Here is a 22,215-nt window from a genome sequence, read left to right as displayed (position 1 = left end):
TTCTCAGTATGCTGCAGGCAGAAAACTTGTGATGAATGGGTTCCCGCAACGAATGACCCACCTGTTTTTTCTTGTTTGCGCATTCCTGGGAAGAGGACGTCTCTGGCTTGGTCCAGCATTTATTGCGCGTCCCTAGTTGCCCCAATTGAGAAGTTGGTGCTGAGCCACCTTCTAAAATAGTTCTGGTCCATGTGCTGCCCACATTGCAGTTCGCAGGTAGTTCCAGGGTCTTGATTCAGAGACAGTGAAGGCAAGGGGACGTATTTCCAAGTTAGGATTGTGCGTGATTAGAGGGGAACGTGCCTAGTATCAAGGTGGTGTTCCTCCACATCAACTGCCCAAGCCCTTTTAAATGGATATATTCGTGAGTATGGATGGTGGTCTTTTTACAGTCTACAAAACTGTCATTTTAGAGGGCTATTTAACACCGTTTTTGAAATTTGAGAAGAGGTTCACTAGTATTTGCAGAGTATGTAAGGCTCGAGTCAAATAGAAAGGATGGATAGGGGTCAAGATCCAGAACGTCAGCTTTCATTTCCCTAACATGCTGCTTGACCTGCTGTATTCATTCAGTTCCACACCGTGTTTTCAATGGATAGGCTGGGGCTTGTTTTCACTGGAGAGTAGCATGTTGAGAAGTCATCTTCTCACAGTTTGTAAAATACTGATGGGGTGAGACAGAGTTAATGGTCGTTGAACTTTGTTTGGGATGGAGGGAATAGAAAACCAGGGCGGACACTTTAATGTTACAGGCGAGAGATTGAAAAAAAAAGACACGAGGGGCGTTTTTTAAACATAGAACACGGAAGGATGTGGAATAAACTACCTGTCGAAATGGTCGACGTGGCTATAATGACATTAAAACGACTTTTGGAGAAGTGCATAAACACGACAGTTTTGAAAAGAAATAGGTCAGGGACAGGGAGATGGAACTAATTCAATTTGGTATTATACTCGGCATCTACTGTTTGGACTGAACGGTCTGTATCCTCACTGTATGACTCTGTGGGAGAAAAAAAAAACAGAGACAAGCCATTCAGTTGGATGATCTGCCATTTTCGTGGTGAGTGGGAGGACAGGTTTGAAGGGCTGATGGGTGTTATTTGCCCAGCTGCTATTCTTTACGTTTATATGAGTGTGATTCCCAGAAACGATGTTGAGTATTGTCACTGGAATGAAAAAAAAACTGATCTCGGTGATCAATGTAACTTCAAACCAGATGAGTGGCTCTTGCAGCTGAATATGCAGCAGAACGAATCTCCGGCGCACAGACCTCGGAGAGTTTCACAATTACTGAGGAGAAAAACTACAACTAATTCCCTGGGTACCGGAGCACAGGCTGAAAGGGGGAGAAAGTACATCCTCCCACAGGTACATTTAGAGATATTTCTGGCCTGTGACTGTATGGATGTGAATATTGAGTCAGAGAGACTGTAGGAAAAGGGCGGGCGGGATAGTCACACGGAAATGTGCTTGTGTGTCCGCTCATATCATGATATTTCCACGTCTGTCTTGTGCAAATCAAAAAGATTTTCATTTCAAATCATCCCCCTGCTCCAACACTCAACCTCAAAGATAGAATTCAAGGCAATATATTTGTTGATTTCAAGATTTCAGTCTAAAAATGATGATAATGCCAGCGCTCAGCTCAGAGAGCGCGATCAGTGCAGCAGCAAAAGGCGTTAAAATCGACTACGGAGCCGTCAATTCGAGTGAAAACCTTTCGGCCGCAAACCTTCCCGTGTCAGGGTCAGGAACGATCGAGCCTGGCTCTCTGGAGATGCGGAATTGGAGAGTTTCTGCCGAGAGAGAAACACAGACAGGCAGCAGGAGCAGGGAGCTGAGGGCAGGTTGTCTCCGCGCCGTCCGCTCGCTGCCTTTAAGTTGCTCAGTGCCGCCACCAGCAGCTTCATTGCTGACCCAGTTCAGTCTGACAGAGAGAGATTCAGCGCAGAGTTGCCGACATGAGCGACAGTGCAGCCGCCGAAACGGCTCCTCCAGCCTCCGCCAGCACCAAACCCAAGTCTCCCAAGAAGAAGAAGGCGGCGGCTCCCAGGAAGAAACCAGCCGGTCCCGGGTTGGGCGAGCGGATTGTGAAGATTGTCGGGGAGAACAGCGATCGGAAGGGGACGTCTCTGGTCGCTATAAAGAAGGCGCTGCAGAGAAGCGGGGTCAATGTGGAGAAGCAAAATGTACAGATCAGGATGGCTGCCAAGAGGTGCCTGGCGAAAGGCTCCCTGGTTCTGGTGAAGGGCCAGGGCGTCTCCGGCTCCTTCAAACTCGCAAAGAATCCAGTCAAGGCAAAAGTGGGAAAGAAGGCGAGACCAGCAGCAGCCGCCAAGAAAGCAGCCGTGAAGAAAACAATGGCCAAGAAGGTGGCAGCGAAAACATCCCCAGCCAAGAAAGCGGGCGGCAAGAAGGCAGCAACGCCAAAGAAAACGGCGAAGAAAGCAGGGCCGAAGAAAAAGACTCCCGTGAAGAAGGTGATAAAGACCAAGAGCCCCAAGGCCGCAAAGCCGGCCCCGAAATCGAGGAAACCGAAGGCCAAGCCCAAAGCGAAAGTGACCAAGAAAGCAGCAAAGAAATGAAGCAGTCGGTGTAACATGTAACAAACTGAACCCAAAGGCTCTTCTCAGAGCCGCCCACATCTCTCCGCAAAGAGCTGAGCCTGGATCGAATGATCCCTGAAATAACATGGTGCAGAGCTGGATGACCACAACAGGCCAAGCAGCATCAGAGGAGCAGGAAAGCTGACGTTTCGGGCCCAGATCCTTCTTCCTGCTTCTCTGGTGCTGCTCGGCTCGTTCTGTCCATCCGACTCTACACCTTGTTATTTCAGATTGTCCAGCATCTGTAATTCCGTCTATCTCAAATGATCCCTGTCCCGGTTCCGAGTGCAGACACAGCATAAACTTGAATTGATTCGAGTAACTTAAATATCACATTTCCGAGAGCAGAGACTGAGAATGGGGATGGTTTCACATGGGGAGGGTCACTGGAACTGCATCTGTCTATTTGATACCACGACTTGTAATTCTGCCCAGACACAAATCTTACATAATGCAGTATATGCATCTCATTAACCCTTCCGGGAATGTTAATTTGTTTAATTTTGATGATAGGACCTCTGGCGATGTTTTAACGGTGTATTCCTCCCATTTACCTGCGAAAGACATTTCAGCAGTAATTACAAATTGTGTTCGGAATGCTCACAATCTGGGAGAAATAAACATGTGCCAAAAAAGGGATTTTGCAATTAATCGCTTTGAAGATGTTTAATTCGGCATGTTTGATAAGATTGATTAACTACGGTTACACAGCCGGTTGATCAGTTTGCCTGGGCTGTATCAAACCGCGCGCTTCCCTCCTGCCTGTTACAGACAGATCAGGCAATGATCCCGTGTCCTTTCCGCGCTGTGCGCAAGCTCGGTTTGAAACAATTGGTGTTAGCAGCGCATGCGTGTTCCTTACTCCCAAACCACCAAGACGCTGGTAGCCGACGAAAGGAGCGCATGCGTGAGACCCTCCCCCAGCGCTGGCATTGAGGAGTGTTGACTCAGTGAGTGGAAGAGGTTTGTTTGAAACAGGCCGCAATGGAGAGACGAGCGCCCAGGGAAGCGAGGAAACAGCGGGCTCCTTCCAGCAGCGCATCGAGATTTGAGTCTGGGGCACAGAGGGCGGCTCAGTTCAGGGAGAACCGGGGGCTGTTGGTAAGAGGCGGAGAGGAGCAGGAACTGGTCCCGAACTTGGAGTGAGCGGCTTGGGGGCGGGGAGAGAGAGGCCTTTCTCGGGCTGTGTGTGGGCCTGCTGAGGGAGACACAGCGGCAAGAAGCTGCTGCTGGGGATCAGTCTTGTAGCTTTTAGTCTTCTAAACACTGATGGAAATTCATTGTTTGGCTGCTGTTTCACGCTGTTAGTTGCCAGTTGTGGGGCTTCCTATAAAGGACGTAGATTGGAGTTAACAGATTATACGTCTCGGGGGGGAAAAACACATTTGAAACAGCGGCTGCCGTTCTCTTCAACAGTGTGTTGGGATCTGGGAACATGAGCTGTGTCAACAGTGCAGCATCTTCAGGTCGCACCTCAGATGGAGCTTTGCAATTATTGCTCAGTTTCTGAATCTCACTCCGTTGGTATCGAATTACATATTTGAAAAAAAATTCCTGAGACAAGGAGCAGCTCGATGTAAGAATGGAATCAGACTTGTGTTTGAATTGATGCCCTTTAAAGAAAAGACTGTGTCAAGAGAATTCTATGCTGTGGTCCAACAGGTTTATTTTGGAGTTCTGTTGCTTTGGGAGGTGAAGTTCAAGAAACGAAACACCCTAATAACTGTTGACTGAATATATGTTAATCTGATTGATATTGTCAAATTTGGCTGATGTTGATCTACTGGACATAACTCTTCTGTCTTCCTCCAGGAAAATACTCGAAGAAACAATATTTCCTTGTTACAAAGCCAAGTGTGAGCAGTTGCTTCTAACTAACACCAGGCATGTTCCTGCGATCAGAATGGAGAATATCTTTTCCATAGTCAGAGTGGATTGGATCAGACTTGTATTGAGCTCAATTTCCAGAGACTTGTCCAAGGAAACAACTAACCAAGCACAACTGAGGAAAGGCAAGTTTATTTTTTTGTTTTCATTGTCAATTGACATCATGCTTGTTCCAATTAATATCACTTGTAGCCCATTAACATTCACATCATGTTTGAAATGTTAACAGCTGACTCCTTGTTGAAAGTACTGAAAACAGGAACTGAATCAAGTTTGCATTTAGGAAAGGTATTTTATAATATCTCAAACCGGATAGAGAGACGACTCCTGCCACCCCTTTGATCATGACCCTGCTCCAATCGCCAAAACAATATCATCTCCCAGACCATCCACAACCTCAGCACCTCAGGTACTCTCCTGCCAACAGCCTCTGACCTCATCTTTCCCCAACGCCATGTTAACTGTTTCTGCCGTATCCCCAAAATCCACAAACTCGACTGCCCCGTTGATGCACACTGTCTCTCACGCTCCCACTTTCTGCAGTCAAATTGGGTGGCCACGGGTACCCGCATGGGCCCAAGCTATTCCTGCCTCTTGTAGGATACATGGACCAGCCCCTCTTCTGCAGCTACACTGGCCCCACCCCCACCTCTTCCTCCATTATTTCGATGACTGTATCGGTGCCACCTCGTACTCCCACAAGGAACTCACAGTTCATCCACTTTACTAACACCTTCCACCCCAAGTTTAACTTCACCTGGACCATCTTAAGTACATCTCTCTCCTTCCTGGACAAGTCAGTTTCAGGAAATGCAAACAAACAGGTAACTAATTCAAGCCAACCGACTGCCACAGCTACCTAGCATACACCTCCCCTCCCCTACCTTCCTGCAAGAATGCCATCCCCTATTCCCAATTCCTTCCTCTCTGTTTCATCTGCTCCCGAGATGAGGCATTCCAATCCCGGTCATTGCAGATGTCCTTGTTTTTCAATGACTGCCATTTCCACTCCACAGTGGCTGAATATGCCCTTGACCTCATCGCTCTCATTTCTGCAACTTGTCCCTTAGACACCCTCTTCACAATAACAACAAAGACAGAATCTCCTTTGTCATCACGTATCACTCCAACAAACTCAGGATTCAACGCGTCTTCCTCCGCCACTTCTGCCATCTTCAATCTCACCCCACTCCCAAGGACACTTTTCCCTCCCCAACCCTATCAACCTTCCAGAGGGACTGCTCTCTCTGACTCCCTCGTCCACTCCACACTCCCCATAGCCCCACCGCCCCTGGCACATTTCACTGGAACCACAGGAAGTGCTACACCTGCCCCAATATCTCTCCCCTTATCCCCATCCCAGGTCCCAAGAAAACCTTCCATGTTAAACAGATGTTCATCTGTATGTCCAGTAATACATTGTGTTGTGTCCACTGTTCCCGATGTGGCCCCCTCTACATTGGCGAAACCAAGCGGAGGCTTGGAAACCACTTTGTTGAACACCTACGCACACGTCGTGACAAACGACTGCACCTCCCCAGTCATGAACCACTTCAACACCCCCTCCCACTCGTTGGACGACATATCCATCCCAGGCTGCCTCCAGTGCCACAACGTTGCCACCGGAAGGGTGCACGAGCAGCAGCTCATATTTCACTTGGGAGCCCTGCAGCACAATGTTCTCAACGAGGGCTTCAAAATCTGTCCACCCCAAACCCATCCAGCATGTCCCTGCCTCCTTGACCTGTCCATCTTTTCTTCAACCAATCTGCTTCTCCCACCTCACTGATCAACCCCCACTGGCACTTCGGCCTACTAACCTTAGCCCTGCCTCCTTGACCTGTCAGCCTTCCCTCGACCCACATCTGACCTCCCTCCCTACACTTACCGTTACTGGCTCCAGCCCTGCCTCCTTGACTGGCCATCTTCTCTCCACCTATCTGGTCCTTTATCCACCTTTCATCATCATCTCCTCACTTCTCTCTATTCATTGCAGAGTCCCTTTCTCTTCCCCCATTTCTGACAAAAGGGTCCAGTCCAAAAATGTCAGCTCTCCTGCTCCTCTGCTGCCTGACCTCCTGTGTTCATCCAGCTCTGCACCTTGTTACCCCCTCAAAGGAAGACATCATGTTACATAGTTTGAACAACCACGTCTGACAAGGAGCAAATCACTACTGAGCACATGCAGACACATAGACAAAGCTGCTGACTGAGTCCCAAATATGCTCATTGTATCAACACATAACATACAAAGACTGGGTATACATTGTTGTCATCCACACTGCAGATAACAGAAGCAAATACATAGAAAATGTTTACAGCTCTGTTTTAAGAAAAGCAAGAGAGTCTGCAGGACAAAAAAATAGACAAAAACAAGCACCTTACAATTCTGATCCCATTCAGCCAGCATTCCATTTCAATAAGTGTGCCATGGCAGTATACGATTTGCCAACCCCAACCATATCACAACGTGATTCTCAATGTGTTCACCTTCAGGAATAGAAACCATATTTTCCGTCTGTCTTGCAAAATTTCTTTTTTTTTGGGTGGGGTGAAGCATTGAAGTGAATTTGGCAACTAAGTTAAACAGTTTTCTACAGTGTCACTTGTCCCTCCCAATGAAATATTCCAGAAACACGCAAGAAAACAGAATGCTATTTCTTCACGTTAGTGATGTCATCATCATTTAAAGCAACGAAGAATGATCCATTTAACTAAATCTTGTAATTGTCAAATTTTACTTTCTCACCAAGTTCGACCATATTTAATAAGGTTAAATCTTCTCCACTGTAAGACAGAAAATACAAGTCCTTTTTCTTTCTTCATCCCCACGACAGCGCATTGTCAGTGTATTGCTGATGCCATGTGCCATTGCACAACAGAGCAGGGTTCTGTAATATCCATGGTAGTATAATTAAGTGAATTAGCCGATACCCTTCCCTGTAGAAGGAACCTCGTGGTCATTCAGCTGAATACAGTTGATTTGTTGATTGCCTTTTTCCTTTAGACTCAAAGAAAGGAATGCCACATCAATCTATTCCCTCAGCATTATTCACAAAATTCTGTTCCTGTGTACTCAGAAAAGCTGATGTCACCTTGAAGAACAGCCCTTGATACAATTTCTGTCAGTTAGACTCTGCTCTGCTCTGTTGGAGTTACAAAACCTTTTGCTTTTACATTACACAATCCATTGCACAAAACAAATGCATGGAGCAATAACTGACAGGTACAGGCTGATAACTGCACTCCTACGTTCTTAAAGCAGAAACTGACAGGCTTGGGCTGATAACTAAACTCAGAGATTCACAAAGCAGCAGCTGGCATGTACAGATTGATAACTATACTTCGATATTCACAGAGCAGAAACAGACGGAGAAAGATTGACATCTGTACTCTTATTCATGTATTCATTCAACATTATAGGTACAGATTTCTAACTCCACTCATTAACACACCGAGCAGTAACTGACAAGGAGAAATTATTTATATTTCAATACCAGGACTGGCAAATCCAAATTGCTAAGCACATTCACAGCACACTCACTGGCTGATAGGGAACGATTGATAAATGTCCGGAAATAGTCACGTAACAGAGACTACTACTAGTTACAGATTTATAACTGCACACTCAGACACACAGAGCTGAAACTGACAGGGACTGACCGGTAAATGGACTTGGACATTCACGTGATAGTTACTGACAAAACATAGAATGTTACAGCACAGTACAGGCCCTTTGGCCCTCGATGTTGTGCCGACCTGTCATACCGATCTCAAGCCCATCCAACCTACACTATTCCATGTACGTCCATATACTTATCCAATGACGCCTTAAATGTACCCAAAGTTGGTGAATCTACTACCGTTGCAGGCAAAGCGTTCCATTCCCTTACTACTCTCTGAGTCAAGAAATTACCTCAGACATCTGTCCTATATCTTTCACCCCTCAATTTAAAGCTATGCCCCCTCGTGCTCACCGTCACCATCCTAGGAAAAAGGCTCTCCCTATCCACCCTATCTAACCCTCTGATTATTTTATATGTTTCATTTAAGTCACCTTTCCACCTTCTCTATAATGTAAGTCCCTCAGTCTTTCCTCAAGACCTTCCCTCCATATCAGGCAACATCCTAGTAAATCTCCTCTGCACTATTTCCAAAGCTTCCACATCCTTTTTATAATGCGGTGACCAGAACTGTACACAATACTCCAAGTGCAGCTGCACCAGAGTTTTGTACAGCTTCACCATAACCTCTTAGTTCCGGAACTCGATCACTCGATTAATAAAAGCTAAAACACTGTATGCTGCCGTAACACCCCTGTCAACCTGGGTGGCAACTTTCAAGGATCTGTGTACATGGACACCAAGATCTCTCTGCTCATCTACACTACTAAGAATTTTACCATTAGCCCTGTACTTTGCCTTCTGGTTACTCTTACCAAAGTGCATCACCTCATAGTTGTCTGCATTAAAATCCATTTGCCACCTCTCAGCCCAGCTCTGCAGCTTATCGATGGCACTCTGCAACCTACAGCATCCTTCGTCACTATCCACAACTCCACCGACCTTTGGTGTCGTCTGCAAATGTACTAACCCATTCTTCTACGCCATCATCCAGGTCATTTATAAAAATGACAAACAGCAGTGGACCCAACACCGACCCTTGCGTACACCACTAGTAACTGCTCTCCAGGATGAACATTTCCCATCAACTACCACTCTGTCTTCTTTCAGCAGGCCAATTTCCGATCCAAACTGCTATATCTCCCACAATTCCATTCCTCCGCATTTTGTACAACAGTCTCTTGTTGGGAACCTTATCGAACGCCTTGCTGAAATCGATAAACACCACATCAACCGGTTTACTCTCATCTACCTGTTTGGTCACCTTCTCAAAGAACTCAATAAGGTTTGTGAGGCACTACCTTCCCTTCACAAAACCATGCTGACTATGCCTAATCAATTTATTCTTTTCTAGAGTATAAATCCGATCCCTTATAACCTTTTCCAACACTTCACCAACAACTGTGGTAAGGCTCACTGGTCTATAATTACCAGGGTTGTCTCTACTCCCCTTCTTGAACAGGGAAACCACATTTGCTATCCTCCAGTCATCTGGCACTATTCCTGAACTTTTGATAACAAATCTATCATATCCACACAGCAAAAACTGACAGAATCAGATTAATAATAAAACTCCCAGTTTCATATTTGTTTAAACTGACAGGTACAGTTTGATAACTATCAGATTTTCACAGCAGAATCTGACAATAACTGATCGATTACTAAACTCAGATTGACAAGCAAATACAAAACAGGTATAGAAGTGACAACTACACTCATGCATTGACCACCAGCAACTGATGTGTAGGTGCACAACTACACTCATTCACATGGCAGTAACAGAGAGCTACAGCTTAATAACTACAGTCACCCACCTGCATTACAGTAACTGTCAGGGGCAGGTTGATAACACTCACACATTTATGTGACGGAAACTGACATGTACTGATAATAACTAAACCCATCTATGGATACAGCAGAAACTGACAGAGACTGATAATTGCACTTCCATTATCATTGCAGAAACTGAGATTGATAACTGCACCCTCTCATTCACGTGACAAAAACTGAGTGTACAGATTTGATAACCATAGCCACACATTTGTATTGTAATATGTGACAGGGATGGGATAATCCTTCCTGCAAAATGTTACAAGAAAGCAAGAGAACAATGTCATTTGTTCAAATTATCAATATAGCTTCCCGCAAAATCCCGATATCCTGAAAATCTACAAAAACCTGACTGGGTCCTGGTGATTCAGCCACCTTTTTGGGTTTTTTTTCCTGCCTCTGACACCACCTGTTATGTCATGTGGACTGTTTTCAAGACATCCATATTTATTTCCCCAAGTTCCCGAGCCTCCACAAGGACAGAATGATAACTAAACTCATGTTCACGTAAAAGAAACATGGGGAGAGAATGCTCATTACTCACGTTCACAAACTTGAAACTGACAACTGCAGATGAATAACCGCGCTCAGATTTACAGAGCAGAAGTTGATGGTGTCAGCACAATAACTGCTCTTGATACTTTCAGAGCAGAATCTGATGGTGTATGTTCATAACAGAACTCTTACTTTCACCTTGCAGAAACTGCCAGGTATTGATTCATAACTGCACTCAGATTGACAAAGCAAAAACTGACAGGAACAATTTGATAAATACACTCTTAGCAGAAACTGACAGATCAGTTCTGTCATGGTGACTTTGTAAAGCAAGATAAATTGTTAACTGCCATTATATACGGTATTGCAGAAATTGACAGATACAGGATGATAACTTTCAACACATTAACAAAACAGTGACTGGAAGAGACAGATTGATAACTGCATTCCAACATTTTTTTTTGAAAATTTATTGATGGGATGTGTGTGTCACAGACTATCCTTAATTATGCACAGAAGGCAGTTCAGTGCCAACCACATTGCTGTGCGTCTGTGATCACATGTAGGCCAGACCAGGGAAGGATGGGAGACTTGGTTCCCAAAAGGATGTGAGAGGACCTGATTTATTTTTGTGGAGAATTGTCACTCAACTTTTCTCTTAGTTTATTGTTGAATTTTAATTCAACAATAATCTGCTATGATGGGACTTGAACTGCAGTCGCAGAATCATATCTGGCTGTCTGGAATAATAGTCCAACGACAATGCTATTAGACTATTACCTTTTCTGCTCACATTCACAGAGTTGAACCTGACAGTTATGGATTGGTAACTACACTCTCAAATTCACTGAGCTAAAAGTGACAGAATAGATTGGTGACCGCACCCTCATAAACAGAGGATGCTGACAGGAGCGGATTGATAACTGTATGCACAAATACACATTGCAAAATTTGGCACATACAAATTGATAGATGCACTCGCACATTAGAAACCGGAAACTGATGGACAGAAGGTAATAACTAATTAATTAATTAATAATTCACAGCAGAAACCTAGAGGTATAATCCTGATAATGACACAAGAATATTCACTGGGGAGACACTGACAAGGTTCAGATTGATAATGACAATCTCATTCATACAACAGAAATTGGTTGGTACGCACTGAAAAGCACACTCTCATAATTACAGAACAGAAACTGACAATCACAGACGGATAACTACATTTTCATATTCACATGTCTGAAAATGACTGTTACGATTGAATGAATATGGTTGCATTTTTACAAGCAGAAACATTCAAGGTTACGCGAACAACTGCACCCCCACATGCAAAGCTCGGAACTGACAGGTAAAGACGAAAAACCAAGCTCGCGTGTTGACATAGCAGAAACTGAGAAGCGAAGTCTGAAGCCTGCTCTCTTCCATTCAGATAGCAGAAAACAACTGGCACAGATGGATAAGTATACTCACCTTGCAGACACTGACACGAACATTCCCACAACACAAACAATCAGGTAAAGACTTACAACGGCATTCTCATATTCACAAAGGGGGAAAAAAAATCACAGTCAAGTCCAATTTGATAACTTCTCAAATAAACACAGGGCAGAATCTCACAGGTCCCCGTCAGTCTCTGCTGTGTGAATACATAAGTAATTTAACAAAGGCTCACCAATGTGTGAGACATGAATAGATCAACAAATAAACTCATATCCACAGACCCACTCACTTTGTGTACTCCCATTCATGGATCTGGACACGTAGTTTGTTCCTGGACTTCACTCAATTGGTATGGAATTAACAAAAAGAAAAATCACAAGACAAAGAAGCAGCTCAGAGCAAGAGTGGAATCAAACACCTAATTCTGTTCAGATTCCTGGCTTGAAATTAAATATCCTAATGATTATTAACTGAACATTGCATTGATCAATGAAATATCATTGAACTTGGCTGATGTTGACTTACAGGAGGGTTTTCTTCTGTCTTCCTCCAGGCAAATCCGTGAGGGACGAAGAGAAAGTAATATTCCCTCGGTACAAAGCCAAGTGTGACCAGCTGCTTCTAACAAATGGAAGATATGTTACCGCTGTCAGAGCAGAGAGCATCCTTTCCACAGTCACAGAGCAGATTGAGTCAGACACATATTGAGGTCAATTTCCAGTGAGAGTTGTTCCAACAACACAGAGGAAATAGAAGTTTTGTTTTTTTTCCACCATTAACAATGCACACCTGCCCAGTTCGAACAAATTTCTGCATTGTGTTTTGCGAGATCTGCAGCTCGGATAGTGGATAGTTGAGCTGGCTTGCTTTTCTTCATACAGTTCATCACCATGCTCGGTGGTATCATCAGTGGAGCCTCCAATGAGTCAATGTTATTCCACTCCCAGTGGAATTTATACTGTATGGTCCATTATGGTGACTACTGTCATTTCTGGTTTTGATCTGTCTGAGTTTTCATATATGGGGTCCGATTCTATAATCTTGTTGATTGAAGTATGCATGGAAAACCATACCAATCGGAATTCCTGTGTGTCTGTGTTTGGCTTGGGCTACCATGGTTACTTTGTCCCATGTTAACCTGATGGCCTTTATTGTCTGAATATGATACATTGAGACAACCAAGGCCATCAGTTAAAATGGGACAAAGTAACCGTATTTAAAAACAAAGAACTGTGGATGCTGTAAATCAGGAACAAAAAACAAACTTGCTCGAAAAGCTCTGCAGCTCAGCAGTAACTGGTTCTGAGGAAAGGTTACTGGACGCGCAAGGCTAACTCTGTTTTTCCCTTCACCGATGCTGCCTGTCCTGAGCTTTTTCCAGCACCTTTTATTTTTGTTGTATAAATTAACCATAGCAGCCTAAGCCAAACATAGACATGTACAGGAATTCCTAGAGACATTGTTCTCCACACAAACATAGAATTGGACCCCATGTATAAACCCATATAGATCAAAACTGAAATGACAGTACTCAGCATAACAGACCTGACAGTGCAAATTCCAAGCAGAGGAGAATAACATTGCATCATCAGAGGCTCCACTGATGATGTCACCCAGCATGGTGGCAAAACGTCTGAACAAAAACAAGCCAGCTCAGTGACCAAGTCAACAAAGTCACATTTCTGCATTCACATCCCATTGACATTTACACCATTTTTGAAGATGGACAGACTGAATACTCGTCCAAAATATACACTCAGAAACTGAATCTAATCTCCATTAAATCAGTCTGATAACAGCTACCACATAACAAATTGCATCATCACAGAATATTACTGGCTGCCAAAGTTCAGCCGTGTTGACAAATAGAAACTGACAAGCATGTGTTGATATCTCTGCTGAATCATTCACCCTGTAGAAACAGGCAAAAAACAGGTTGACACTCTCTCATATATGGGGGAAAAAAAGTTTGCTAAAAACCATTCTCAAATTCACATTTGAAAACTGATATGTACAAATTAATATTTATGCTCACACACCAAACTACACGTACCCAAATGATAACTATGCTTACATATCCACATCATAGCAACAGAGAAGAACGGATTGTTGATAACACTCCAGTTTCACAGCATAACTTCACAGGTCCAATTTTATAAATGCATTTAAATATCCACAGACTTAACAGTTTTTTTGCGGTGCAGTGTGATAATGGTAGTAGATTCACCGACTTTAGGTACATTTAAGTCGTAATTGGATTAGCATGTGGACGTACATGGAATAGCGTAGGTTAGATGGACGTCAGATCGGTATGACAGGTTGGCATACTATTGAGGGCCGACGGGCCTGTACTGTGCTGTAATGTTCAATGTAACGACACTCCAGATTTCAGAAGCAGATTCTCACAGGTACGTACTGATTATGAACTTCACGTGTCCATGAAGCAGAAACTGACAGGAACAACTTGGTAATAACCCTCCCAATGTCATACAGCTTGAACTGACAGGTACACTTTGATAACTACATGCATATCAACAGTGCAGTATCTGACACCTATGTATTGGTAACTACACACATACACAGTCTCTCACACACACTCACTGAGCAGAAAATGAGAAATATAAATGGATAACTAAACAGACATATTGACAGGCTAGATGGATAACTCATATCTTGCAGCAGAAACTGATAGTGACACTGATTGAAGAGCCTAAGTGGGGGAGAGAGAGTAAAATTGTCAAATCAATAGAAAGCAAAAAGCACTGGTCACAGTACATCAGTGCTCGTCTGTGACCGAGGTAATCCGAGTAAAACTGATACCGAGACACGCTGGCAGGTGTCTGAGGAATGTATGAATAGTTTGGGCCGAGACCCGTTGGAGATTTGAAGAAGGACGTCAAACCTTTCGAGGAAACAAAAAGTAAGGGTCTTGACGGAACAGGCAATTTAAAATAGTGTCTAAAGATGGTGCGCACGATTAATGCTCTCTTTCAGGAAAAAAACAGTTATCGATTGGTTTACTAACATATCGAGGTGTTTTTGAAATGTGAAATGAATATGCAGGTGCAGATTTCGGCCCCTTTTTGCCGCTTGCATTTAAGGTTTTGAAAATCCGATTCAAGGTCAGAAATGGACATTCCACACGGTTCGGGAATGCGGGAAAGTGGGATGAAGTCAAATATACATTCATAATCTTGAAGTAAATTTCATCACGCATTCTATTCTGTTAAACGTCCGAGTTTTCGTTAAATATTGGCGGGCTTTTCGAGTTTGAAAGAAAGCGGTTGATGATTTGGCGCCGGGATTTTCCGGCCTCCTCCCCGGGCCCTCTCCGGATTGGTGAGGGACGTAGATATCTGATTGGGCATTGAAACGACATTAGGAGATACTGAACAATGTGACCAATCAGCAATGGCCGCACCCCCATTCCTCCCGAAGGCAAAAGAGGGCGCGATGTGGAAGCATTGCAGCATTTTTGTGAAAGTGTTTGTGAGACTGTGGCTATGTCTGGGAGAGGAAAGGGCAGTGGCGGGAAAGCTCGGTCGAAGGCGAAGTCCCGGTCATCCCGGGCTGGGCTGCAGTTCCCGGTGGGCCGTGTTCACAGGCTCCTAAGAAAGGGTAACTATGCTGAGCGTGTGGGTGCCGGAGCGCCGGTCTATCTGGCTGCGGTGCTCGAGTACCTGACGGCTGAAATCCTCGAGCTGGCCGGTAACGCGGCCCGGGACAACAAGAAGACCCGCATCATCCCCAGGCACCTCCAGCTGGCCGTGCGCAACGACGAGGAGCTCAACAAGCTGCTGGGAGGGGTGACCATCGCTCAGGGCGGAGTGCTGCCTAATATCCAGGCCGTGCTGCTGCCCAAGAAAACCGCCGCTGGGGGCGCCACTAAAAAGTGAAGAGACCGTTTTGTAACCTGATAATCCAAAGGCTCTTTTCAGAGCCACCCACAACATCAGTGAAAGAGTCTCAGACCTCGTTTCTGTTCGATTGATTTAATTTTAAATATACAGAGCCTGGGACTTCGCAACGTCAAATTTCAGTCACATCATTCATTGATCCTGTAGTTGTCACGGTTCGATAGAAAATGAAATCCATCCTGCTCCTCCTGATTTCGGTAATATTTCCATTCAGAGCTGGCAGCCGATGAGCAGGAAGAAGTTATGATGAGCTTATTATAAAATTACAATGTATAACATAATTGGAAAACAGAATAATCGTTTTGCAAATACGTTTTCCAGTCCCACTGCTTGTTGTTCACTGCCAATTTCACATCTCCCTTAATCGCATTCGAGAAAGCGAAAGTGACCCGGGGCAGCACGTTGCAGGGTCATTTGCTTTTGATAATGAACGGCCACTGACCCTCTGCGCATTAATCTCGGGTGCAGCTCATTTTCCTGCCTTTGGTATTATCGAGTCCTCACAGTATGGAAGCAGGCCATTCGGCCCATTGAGTCCCGACTGACCCTCTGAAGAGCATCTCTCCCAAAGTGCCCTTCCATATCCCTGTCACTCTGTCTTTCTCTGGACACACTGGGCCCATAGCATAGCCATGCCACATAAAGTGCACATCTTTGGACTATGGAGGAAACCTCAGCACCTAGAGGAAATTCTCAAAGACACTAAGGCCACCCACCAGCCTATCTTTTATCCTGGGAGAAGTAGCCCTGGCCTGTACAGCTTCTCCCTGAAGCTGAGCCCCTTACAAATCTTTTATGAATGTTTAAGCTTAAAGTAAAAAAAAAAGCTTCTAGTCAATCTGGCTGTTCATCATCTTGAAACCTTGGATGAACTGTCTAATCCATTCCCTACAGCAGACCAGGAGTGCAGCATCAAAAGTGGACGACCAGGGCTGTTTCAGAAAATTCAGCGGAGAAGGCTTCAGCAAATCCATCAAAGATACCAAGAGGCAGGACTGGAACAGTTTAGTGGCTCCAACCAACCAAACTGAGCAAAGCAAGATAGTGGACAAAGACAGTTCCCACCCTGACGCTGTCTATGCTTGGTTTACACAGAATGCCAGCAGCGTGGTGTCCACTGCCCCGCCAGGCCTCAATGCACCTGTTCTATCGGTCACTGCAGTTGTCAGATCCGTCTTCCTGGTGAGAACACCCAAGGAAAGTAACAGACCTGGACTGAAGCACCAACTGTGCATGTAATTACTGTGGGGAGGTACTCTGACATCTTTGATGTCTCCCTCTGACAAGCTGTACTCTGCACCTGCTTGAGAAGACGACCATTATCCCAGTCCGAAAAACCACATGCAGTATGACTTCATCTGTACTGCCCAGTGGCTCTGGCATCCAAAATCATGAAGTGCTTAGAGATGCTGGTCATGGCCCACTTGAACTCTCGACTTTCAGCCTGCCTCAATCCCTTGCAATTTTCCCACTAATGCAACAGGCCCACAGCAAGATGCCCTTTTCCCAGCCCTGCAATCATCCCTGGAACATCTGGGCAACAAGGCCACCTACAATCAGGCTTCTGCTCATCAACTACAGCTCAGTCTTCAACACCATTATCCCTGCAAGACGGATCTCAAAACTCACACCTCAGGCTTGGCTCCACCCTGTGCAACTGACTCCTCAGCTTCCTGAAACACAGACCACAAATCGAGAAGATCGGCAACTGAATCTCCTCTGCAAGGACATTCAAACACTGCAACCCTCAAGAATGCATTCTCAGTTCCCTACTGTACTCCTTGTATACTCACTATTGTTGTCAAATTCTGAATGAATGCCACCTATAAGTTTGCTGTTGACAACACGATGATGGGATGGATAATAAATAATGATTATTCAGATGACAGGAAGGAGATGGAGGGTTTGGTGACGTGGTGCAATGATAAAAAGAAAACTGAAATGTTCACAAAACAAAAGAACTTATAATTGGCTTCAGAAGGAAAAGAGCAGAACACACCCTCAGGTCCATCAACAGAGCAGGGTGCTGAGAGTGTCAATTTCCCGAGAGTTACAATAACCAACAACCTTCATGGGACTTCCCACATAGATGCAATGGTAATGAAGGCACAAAAAGGCCTCGTCTTCCTGAGGCTGCTCATGTATTTGGCATGTTACTCATGCACCATAGAAAGCATACTGTCTGGGTTCATCAAGGCCTGATATGGAACCTGCTCTGTCCTGTTCCACGAGCAACTATGGAAGGTTGTGTTCACACCCCACACCATCACGGCACCCAACTTCCCAACCATGGGCTCTCGTTGCTGTGCAAAGCCTGAGACATCAAAATCCATCCAACCCCAGTGGTGGCCTCCTACAACCTCTTGCATCAGGCAGAAGATACAGAAGCTCGAACACCCACACCAGCAGGTTCAAGAACAGATTCTTCCCTGTCATTGTTAGACTGACGAATGGAATCTTAAATTTCAAAAGTGTTGATCTTGCCTGCATACATCCTGTGGAGTGTAACGTGTATGCCTTATCATTTCCATTTTTCACATTATGACCTGTATGTGCTTACTGATTATGATCTGGCTATACTGCTCGCCAACAAAACCATTCACTATTTAGGAACATGTCACAATAAATCTAACTAAATTCCTGTAGCAGAGAGACCAGAATTGAATGCATTATTCCAAGTGTTCTAATCCATGTCCTGTAAAGCTGCAACTTGTCCTCCCAACTACTGTTCTCAATATACTGGCCAAATTTTCCGAAGGATACCATCAGCAACAAATGTTGAAACAGAAGTTAAACAAGATACAACCTTATTTTCAAAAGGCTGAAAAAGCCACCCCAGTGCCCCCTGAAAGAAGTTTTGTACAAGATGTGATAATGTGATAATGGGCCAGTTGGAGGTTTCAGTTCAGTGGTGGTTAATGCAGCTAAATTGTATGTGTTCAAATATCATGAAACAAAAACAAAAACGGCAACTTCTGATCAGGTTCCAGTTTCACAACTGATTTTTCTTTTTGTGAAGAGAAGGTGTGTGGCCAAGATATTGTCAATTCACACATTCTTTCCAAGCAGTTTTAAAAGGCAATCATTTCACGTTGAACATCTGTCTCTGCCTCAATTATATGAAAAGAGCACGTCCTTAAAAACAAGACACATTGCTGAATTTACCTTCACCCACTTGTTCAAAATGTGGGAAACTGGCATATTTACTGTCAACCCCTCATGCCTCCAGTAGCTTGTGAGCAGGTGTCAGCACTAGAAACATATTCAACCCTAATCATCAAAGCCCTGAAGCCTGCATGCATGTTACATTTATTATAAATACAGAGGTTAAAGCGGTTTGAATTTGTTCATCAGATTATTAGCATCACTGGCTCGGCTAAACCACCTGTAATTGCCATAGAGCCATTATATATAAGTCAATATCAGTGATGGGAGTGTGGAGTCACACCTAAAAGGGAGAGAGAACATAATAAACTCCAGTCACTCATTGTTCAGCCACTTCCATTTGCTCAAGTTGCTTTTTTTGACTCCATTTCCAGGGTGACAAGCCTTAGTGGGGTATGGACCATGTGCTTCACCCCTGGCAAACAAAGCAATTACCATCTATTTAAGTCAGAGAAAATGGGAACTGCAGATGCTGGAGAATCTGAGATAACAAAGTGTGGGGCTGGATGAACACAGCAGGCCAAGCAGCATCTTAGGAGCACAAAAGCTGATGTTTTGGGCCTAGCCCCTTCATCAGAAAATGGGGGCTGGGGAGGCAATTCTGAAATAAATAGGGAGGGAGTGGGAGGCAGACTGAAGATGGATGAAGGAGAAGATAGGTGGAGTAGCGAGTATAGGTGAGGAGTTAGGGAGGGGACAGGTCAAGGGGGGGAGATAAGGTCAGTAGGTAAGAAATGGAGATGTGGTTTGAGGTGGGAGGAGGGGATAGGTGAGAGGAAGAAAGGGTTAGCGAGACAGGGTGGGGGCGAGCTGGGCTGGTTTTGGGATGCAGTGGGGAGAGGGGAGATTTTGAAGCTGGTGAAATCGATAGCACTAGGCTGCAGGGTTCCCAAGTGGAACATGAGTTGCTGTTCCTGCAACCTTCGAGTGGCATCATTATTGCACTGCAGGAGGCCCAGGAGGGACATTTGCCTAAGAAGTGGGAGGGTGAGTTAAAATGGTTCACGACTGGGAGGTGCAGTTGTTTATAGCAAACCGAGTGTAGGTGTTCTGCAAAGTTGTCCCTAAGCCTCCACTTGGTTTCCCCAATGTAGAGGGAGCCACAACGGGTACGGTGGATACAGAATAACACATTGGCAGATGTGCAGGTGAACATCTGCTAGATGTGGATCATCTTGGGGCCTGGGATGTAGTTGAGGGAGGTGGGGTGGGGGGCAAGTGGAGCACTTCCTGCAGTGGCAGGTGAAAGTGCCAGGTGTGGTGGGGGTGGAGGGGAGTGTGGAGTGGACAAGGGAGTCGCAGACAGAGTGGTCTCTCCGAAAGGTAGATCAGAGTGGGGATGGAAAAAAATGTCTTGTGGTGGGGTCGGATTGTAGATGGTGGAAGTGTCAGAGTTCACCTCCCACTCATGAACTATTTTAACTCCCACTCCCATTCCTCAGACGACATGACAAACCTGGGCCTCCTGCAATGCCATGGTGATGTCACCCATAGGTTTCAGGAACAGCAACTCATTCTCCATTGGTGCCCCATTGATACATTGACAGGGATGAACTTTCGTGGAATCTCGACACAGCAGGAAATGGCCTTTCGAGCCTGATCGATCCTCCGAAGAACATGGAAAGAACAGCTGATGCTATAAATCAGGAACAAGACCAGAAGTAGCTGAAAAAGCTCAACAGGTCTGGCAGTCGTGAAGAAAATAAAATCCAGAGTTGACGTTTCAGCTCCGGCCACCCTTGCAGTTCTGAGGAAAGCTCACGGGACCCGAAAACTTAGCTCTGATTTTTTTTCTTCTTCAGAGATGTTGCCAGACCTGCTGAGCTGTTTCAGCAACTTCTGGTTTTGCTGCGACAAGCATCAACCGAAACAGGCTGGGGCCTGAGGGAAAGTGTGATGTCTGGTCTGAACCTCCTACATATTGGCGGGCGTTTCAGATTTGAAATAAAAGCGGTTGATGATTTGGCGCCAATTATTTCTCCCGCCCACCTTCCCAGCCGTGTTCAGTTAGAGTGGGGTAACACCAAGGGAAGCATAGGCAGGGAGGTGCTTTCCTGTCACTCAAATCTCCAGCACACTGGGAGGCTTCAATTATGTACTGCCATCAATTTATAACTTCCCCACAGCAATGTCCGTTTTGTCTTCTAATTAACGTGACAAATCCACTTCTCGGCCAGATTGAAATTGTTTAATAACAGACGAAACGATACAATACAACAGCAGAAAAAAAAAACTGGGCGCATAATAAAGTAACCAACATTGTCATTCGATTGCTGCTCTCTCGGGACAGTTTAGTGGCTCTGAAAAGAGCCGTTGTGTTTCTCGGGGTGAATGTGCAGGGCCGGGCACGCTCCGTTTAGGCGCGCTCCCCGCGGATCCGCCGGGCCAGCTGGATGTCTTTGGGCATGATGGTGACCCGCTTGGCGTGGATGGCACACAGGTTGGTGTCCTCAAACAGACCCACCAGGTAAGCCTCGCTGGCCTCCTGCAGGGCCATCACGGCCGAGCTCTGGAAGCGCAGGTCGGTCTTGAAGTCCTGAGCGATCTCCCGCACCAGGCGCTGGAACGGCAGTTTGCGGATCAGCAGCTCGGTGGATTTCTGGTAGCGGCGGATCTCCCGCAGAGCCACCGTGCCGGGCCTGTAGCGATGAGGCTTCTTCACTCCGCCCGTGGCCGGAGCGCTCTTGCGGGCCGCTTTGGTCGCCAGCTGCTTGCGGGGAGCTTTCCCTCCGGTGGATTTGCGCGCTGTCTGCTTGGTTCTGGCCATTCTCTTCAACTCTCTACAACACACACAGGCTGCTGCTGTCAATGCCGACGCGGCAGCTGCGCTGCCTATTTAAGGGAATGGAGAGCCCGCCCTAGAGCTGGGATTGGATACAGTCCCGTCCCTCAATCCCCTGAGAAACAGCTCCGGAAGGTACAGAAAAGGCAGAATAATATTTTTTGGAGGCTGATTGGTTAACTTGAAATGACAGTTGGTCTCTTTCAAAAAGCCCGCCGATTTTATCCTCGCGATCCTGAGTTTAAAGTAAATATTTAAAAGGATAATTAAGTCCGCCTCCGATCAAATCGTGTACTTTGCAAACTAAGTTTTTTGAATAAACTCTACATCAGCGGAGACAGGACGACAGGATTGCCTCATCTGTCTGTAACAGGCGTGAAGAAAGGGGGAGGGCGTGTAATACAGTCGGGCAAACTAATGAACCGAACTTGTAACTACCGTTAATGCATCTAAACACCGCCGAA

General features: G+C 45.3%; 2 protein-coding genes and 1 pseudogene across 2 annotated transcripts; 2 read left to right on the top strand and 1 right to left on the bottom strand.

The window, feature by feature from the left end:
* Window positions 1-19,277, top strand: part of LOC132206968 (histone H2AX-like) — a 234,717-nt pseudogene extending 215,440 nt beyond the window's left edge.
* LOC132206878 (histone H1-like) lies at window positions 1,965-2,689 on the top strand. Its single transcript, XM_059641986.1, has one exon. It carries the CDS (start codon window positions 1,965-1,967, stop codon window positions 2,586-2,588), a length of 624 nt encoding a protein of 207 aa, XP_059497969.1. The 3' UTR covers window positions 2,589-2,689.
* Window positions 19,278-21,146: 1,869 nt separating the features above from the next.
* Window positions 21,147-21,770, bottom strand: LOC132206913 (histone H3). Its single transcript, XM_059642011.1, has one exon. It carries the CDS (start codon window positions 21,734-21,736, stop codon window positions 21,326-21,328), a length of 411 nt encoding a protein of 136 aa, XP_059497994.1. The 5' UTR covers window positions 21,737-21,770; the 3' UTR covers window positions 21,147-21,325.
* Window positions 21,771-22,215: the final 445 nt, after the last annotated feature.

The sequence above is a fragment of the Stegostoma tigrinum genome, chromosome 44 (genome assembly GCF_030684315.1).
Source record: "Stegostoma tigrinum isolate sSteTig4 chromosome 44, sSteTig4.hap1, whole genome shotgun sequence".
Taxonomy (NCBI): Eukaryota; Metazoa; Chordata; class Chondrichthyes; order Orectolobiformes; family Stegostomatidae; genus Stegostoma; species Stegostoma tigrinum.
Note: the sequence above shows the minus strand (reverse complement) of the source record. Positions and strands in the feature narration are given on the sequence as shown.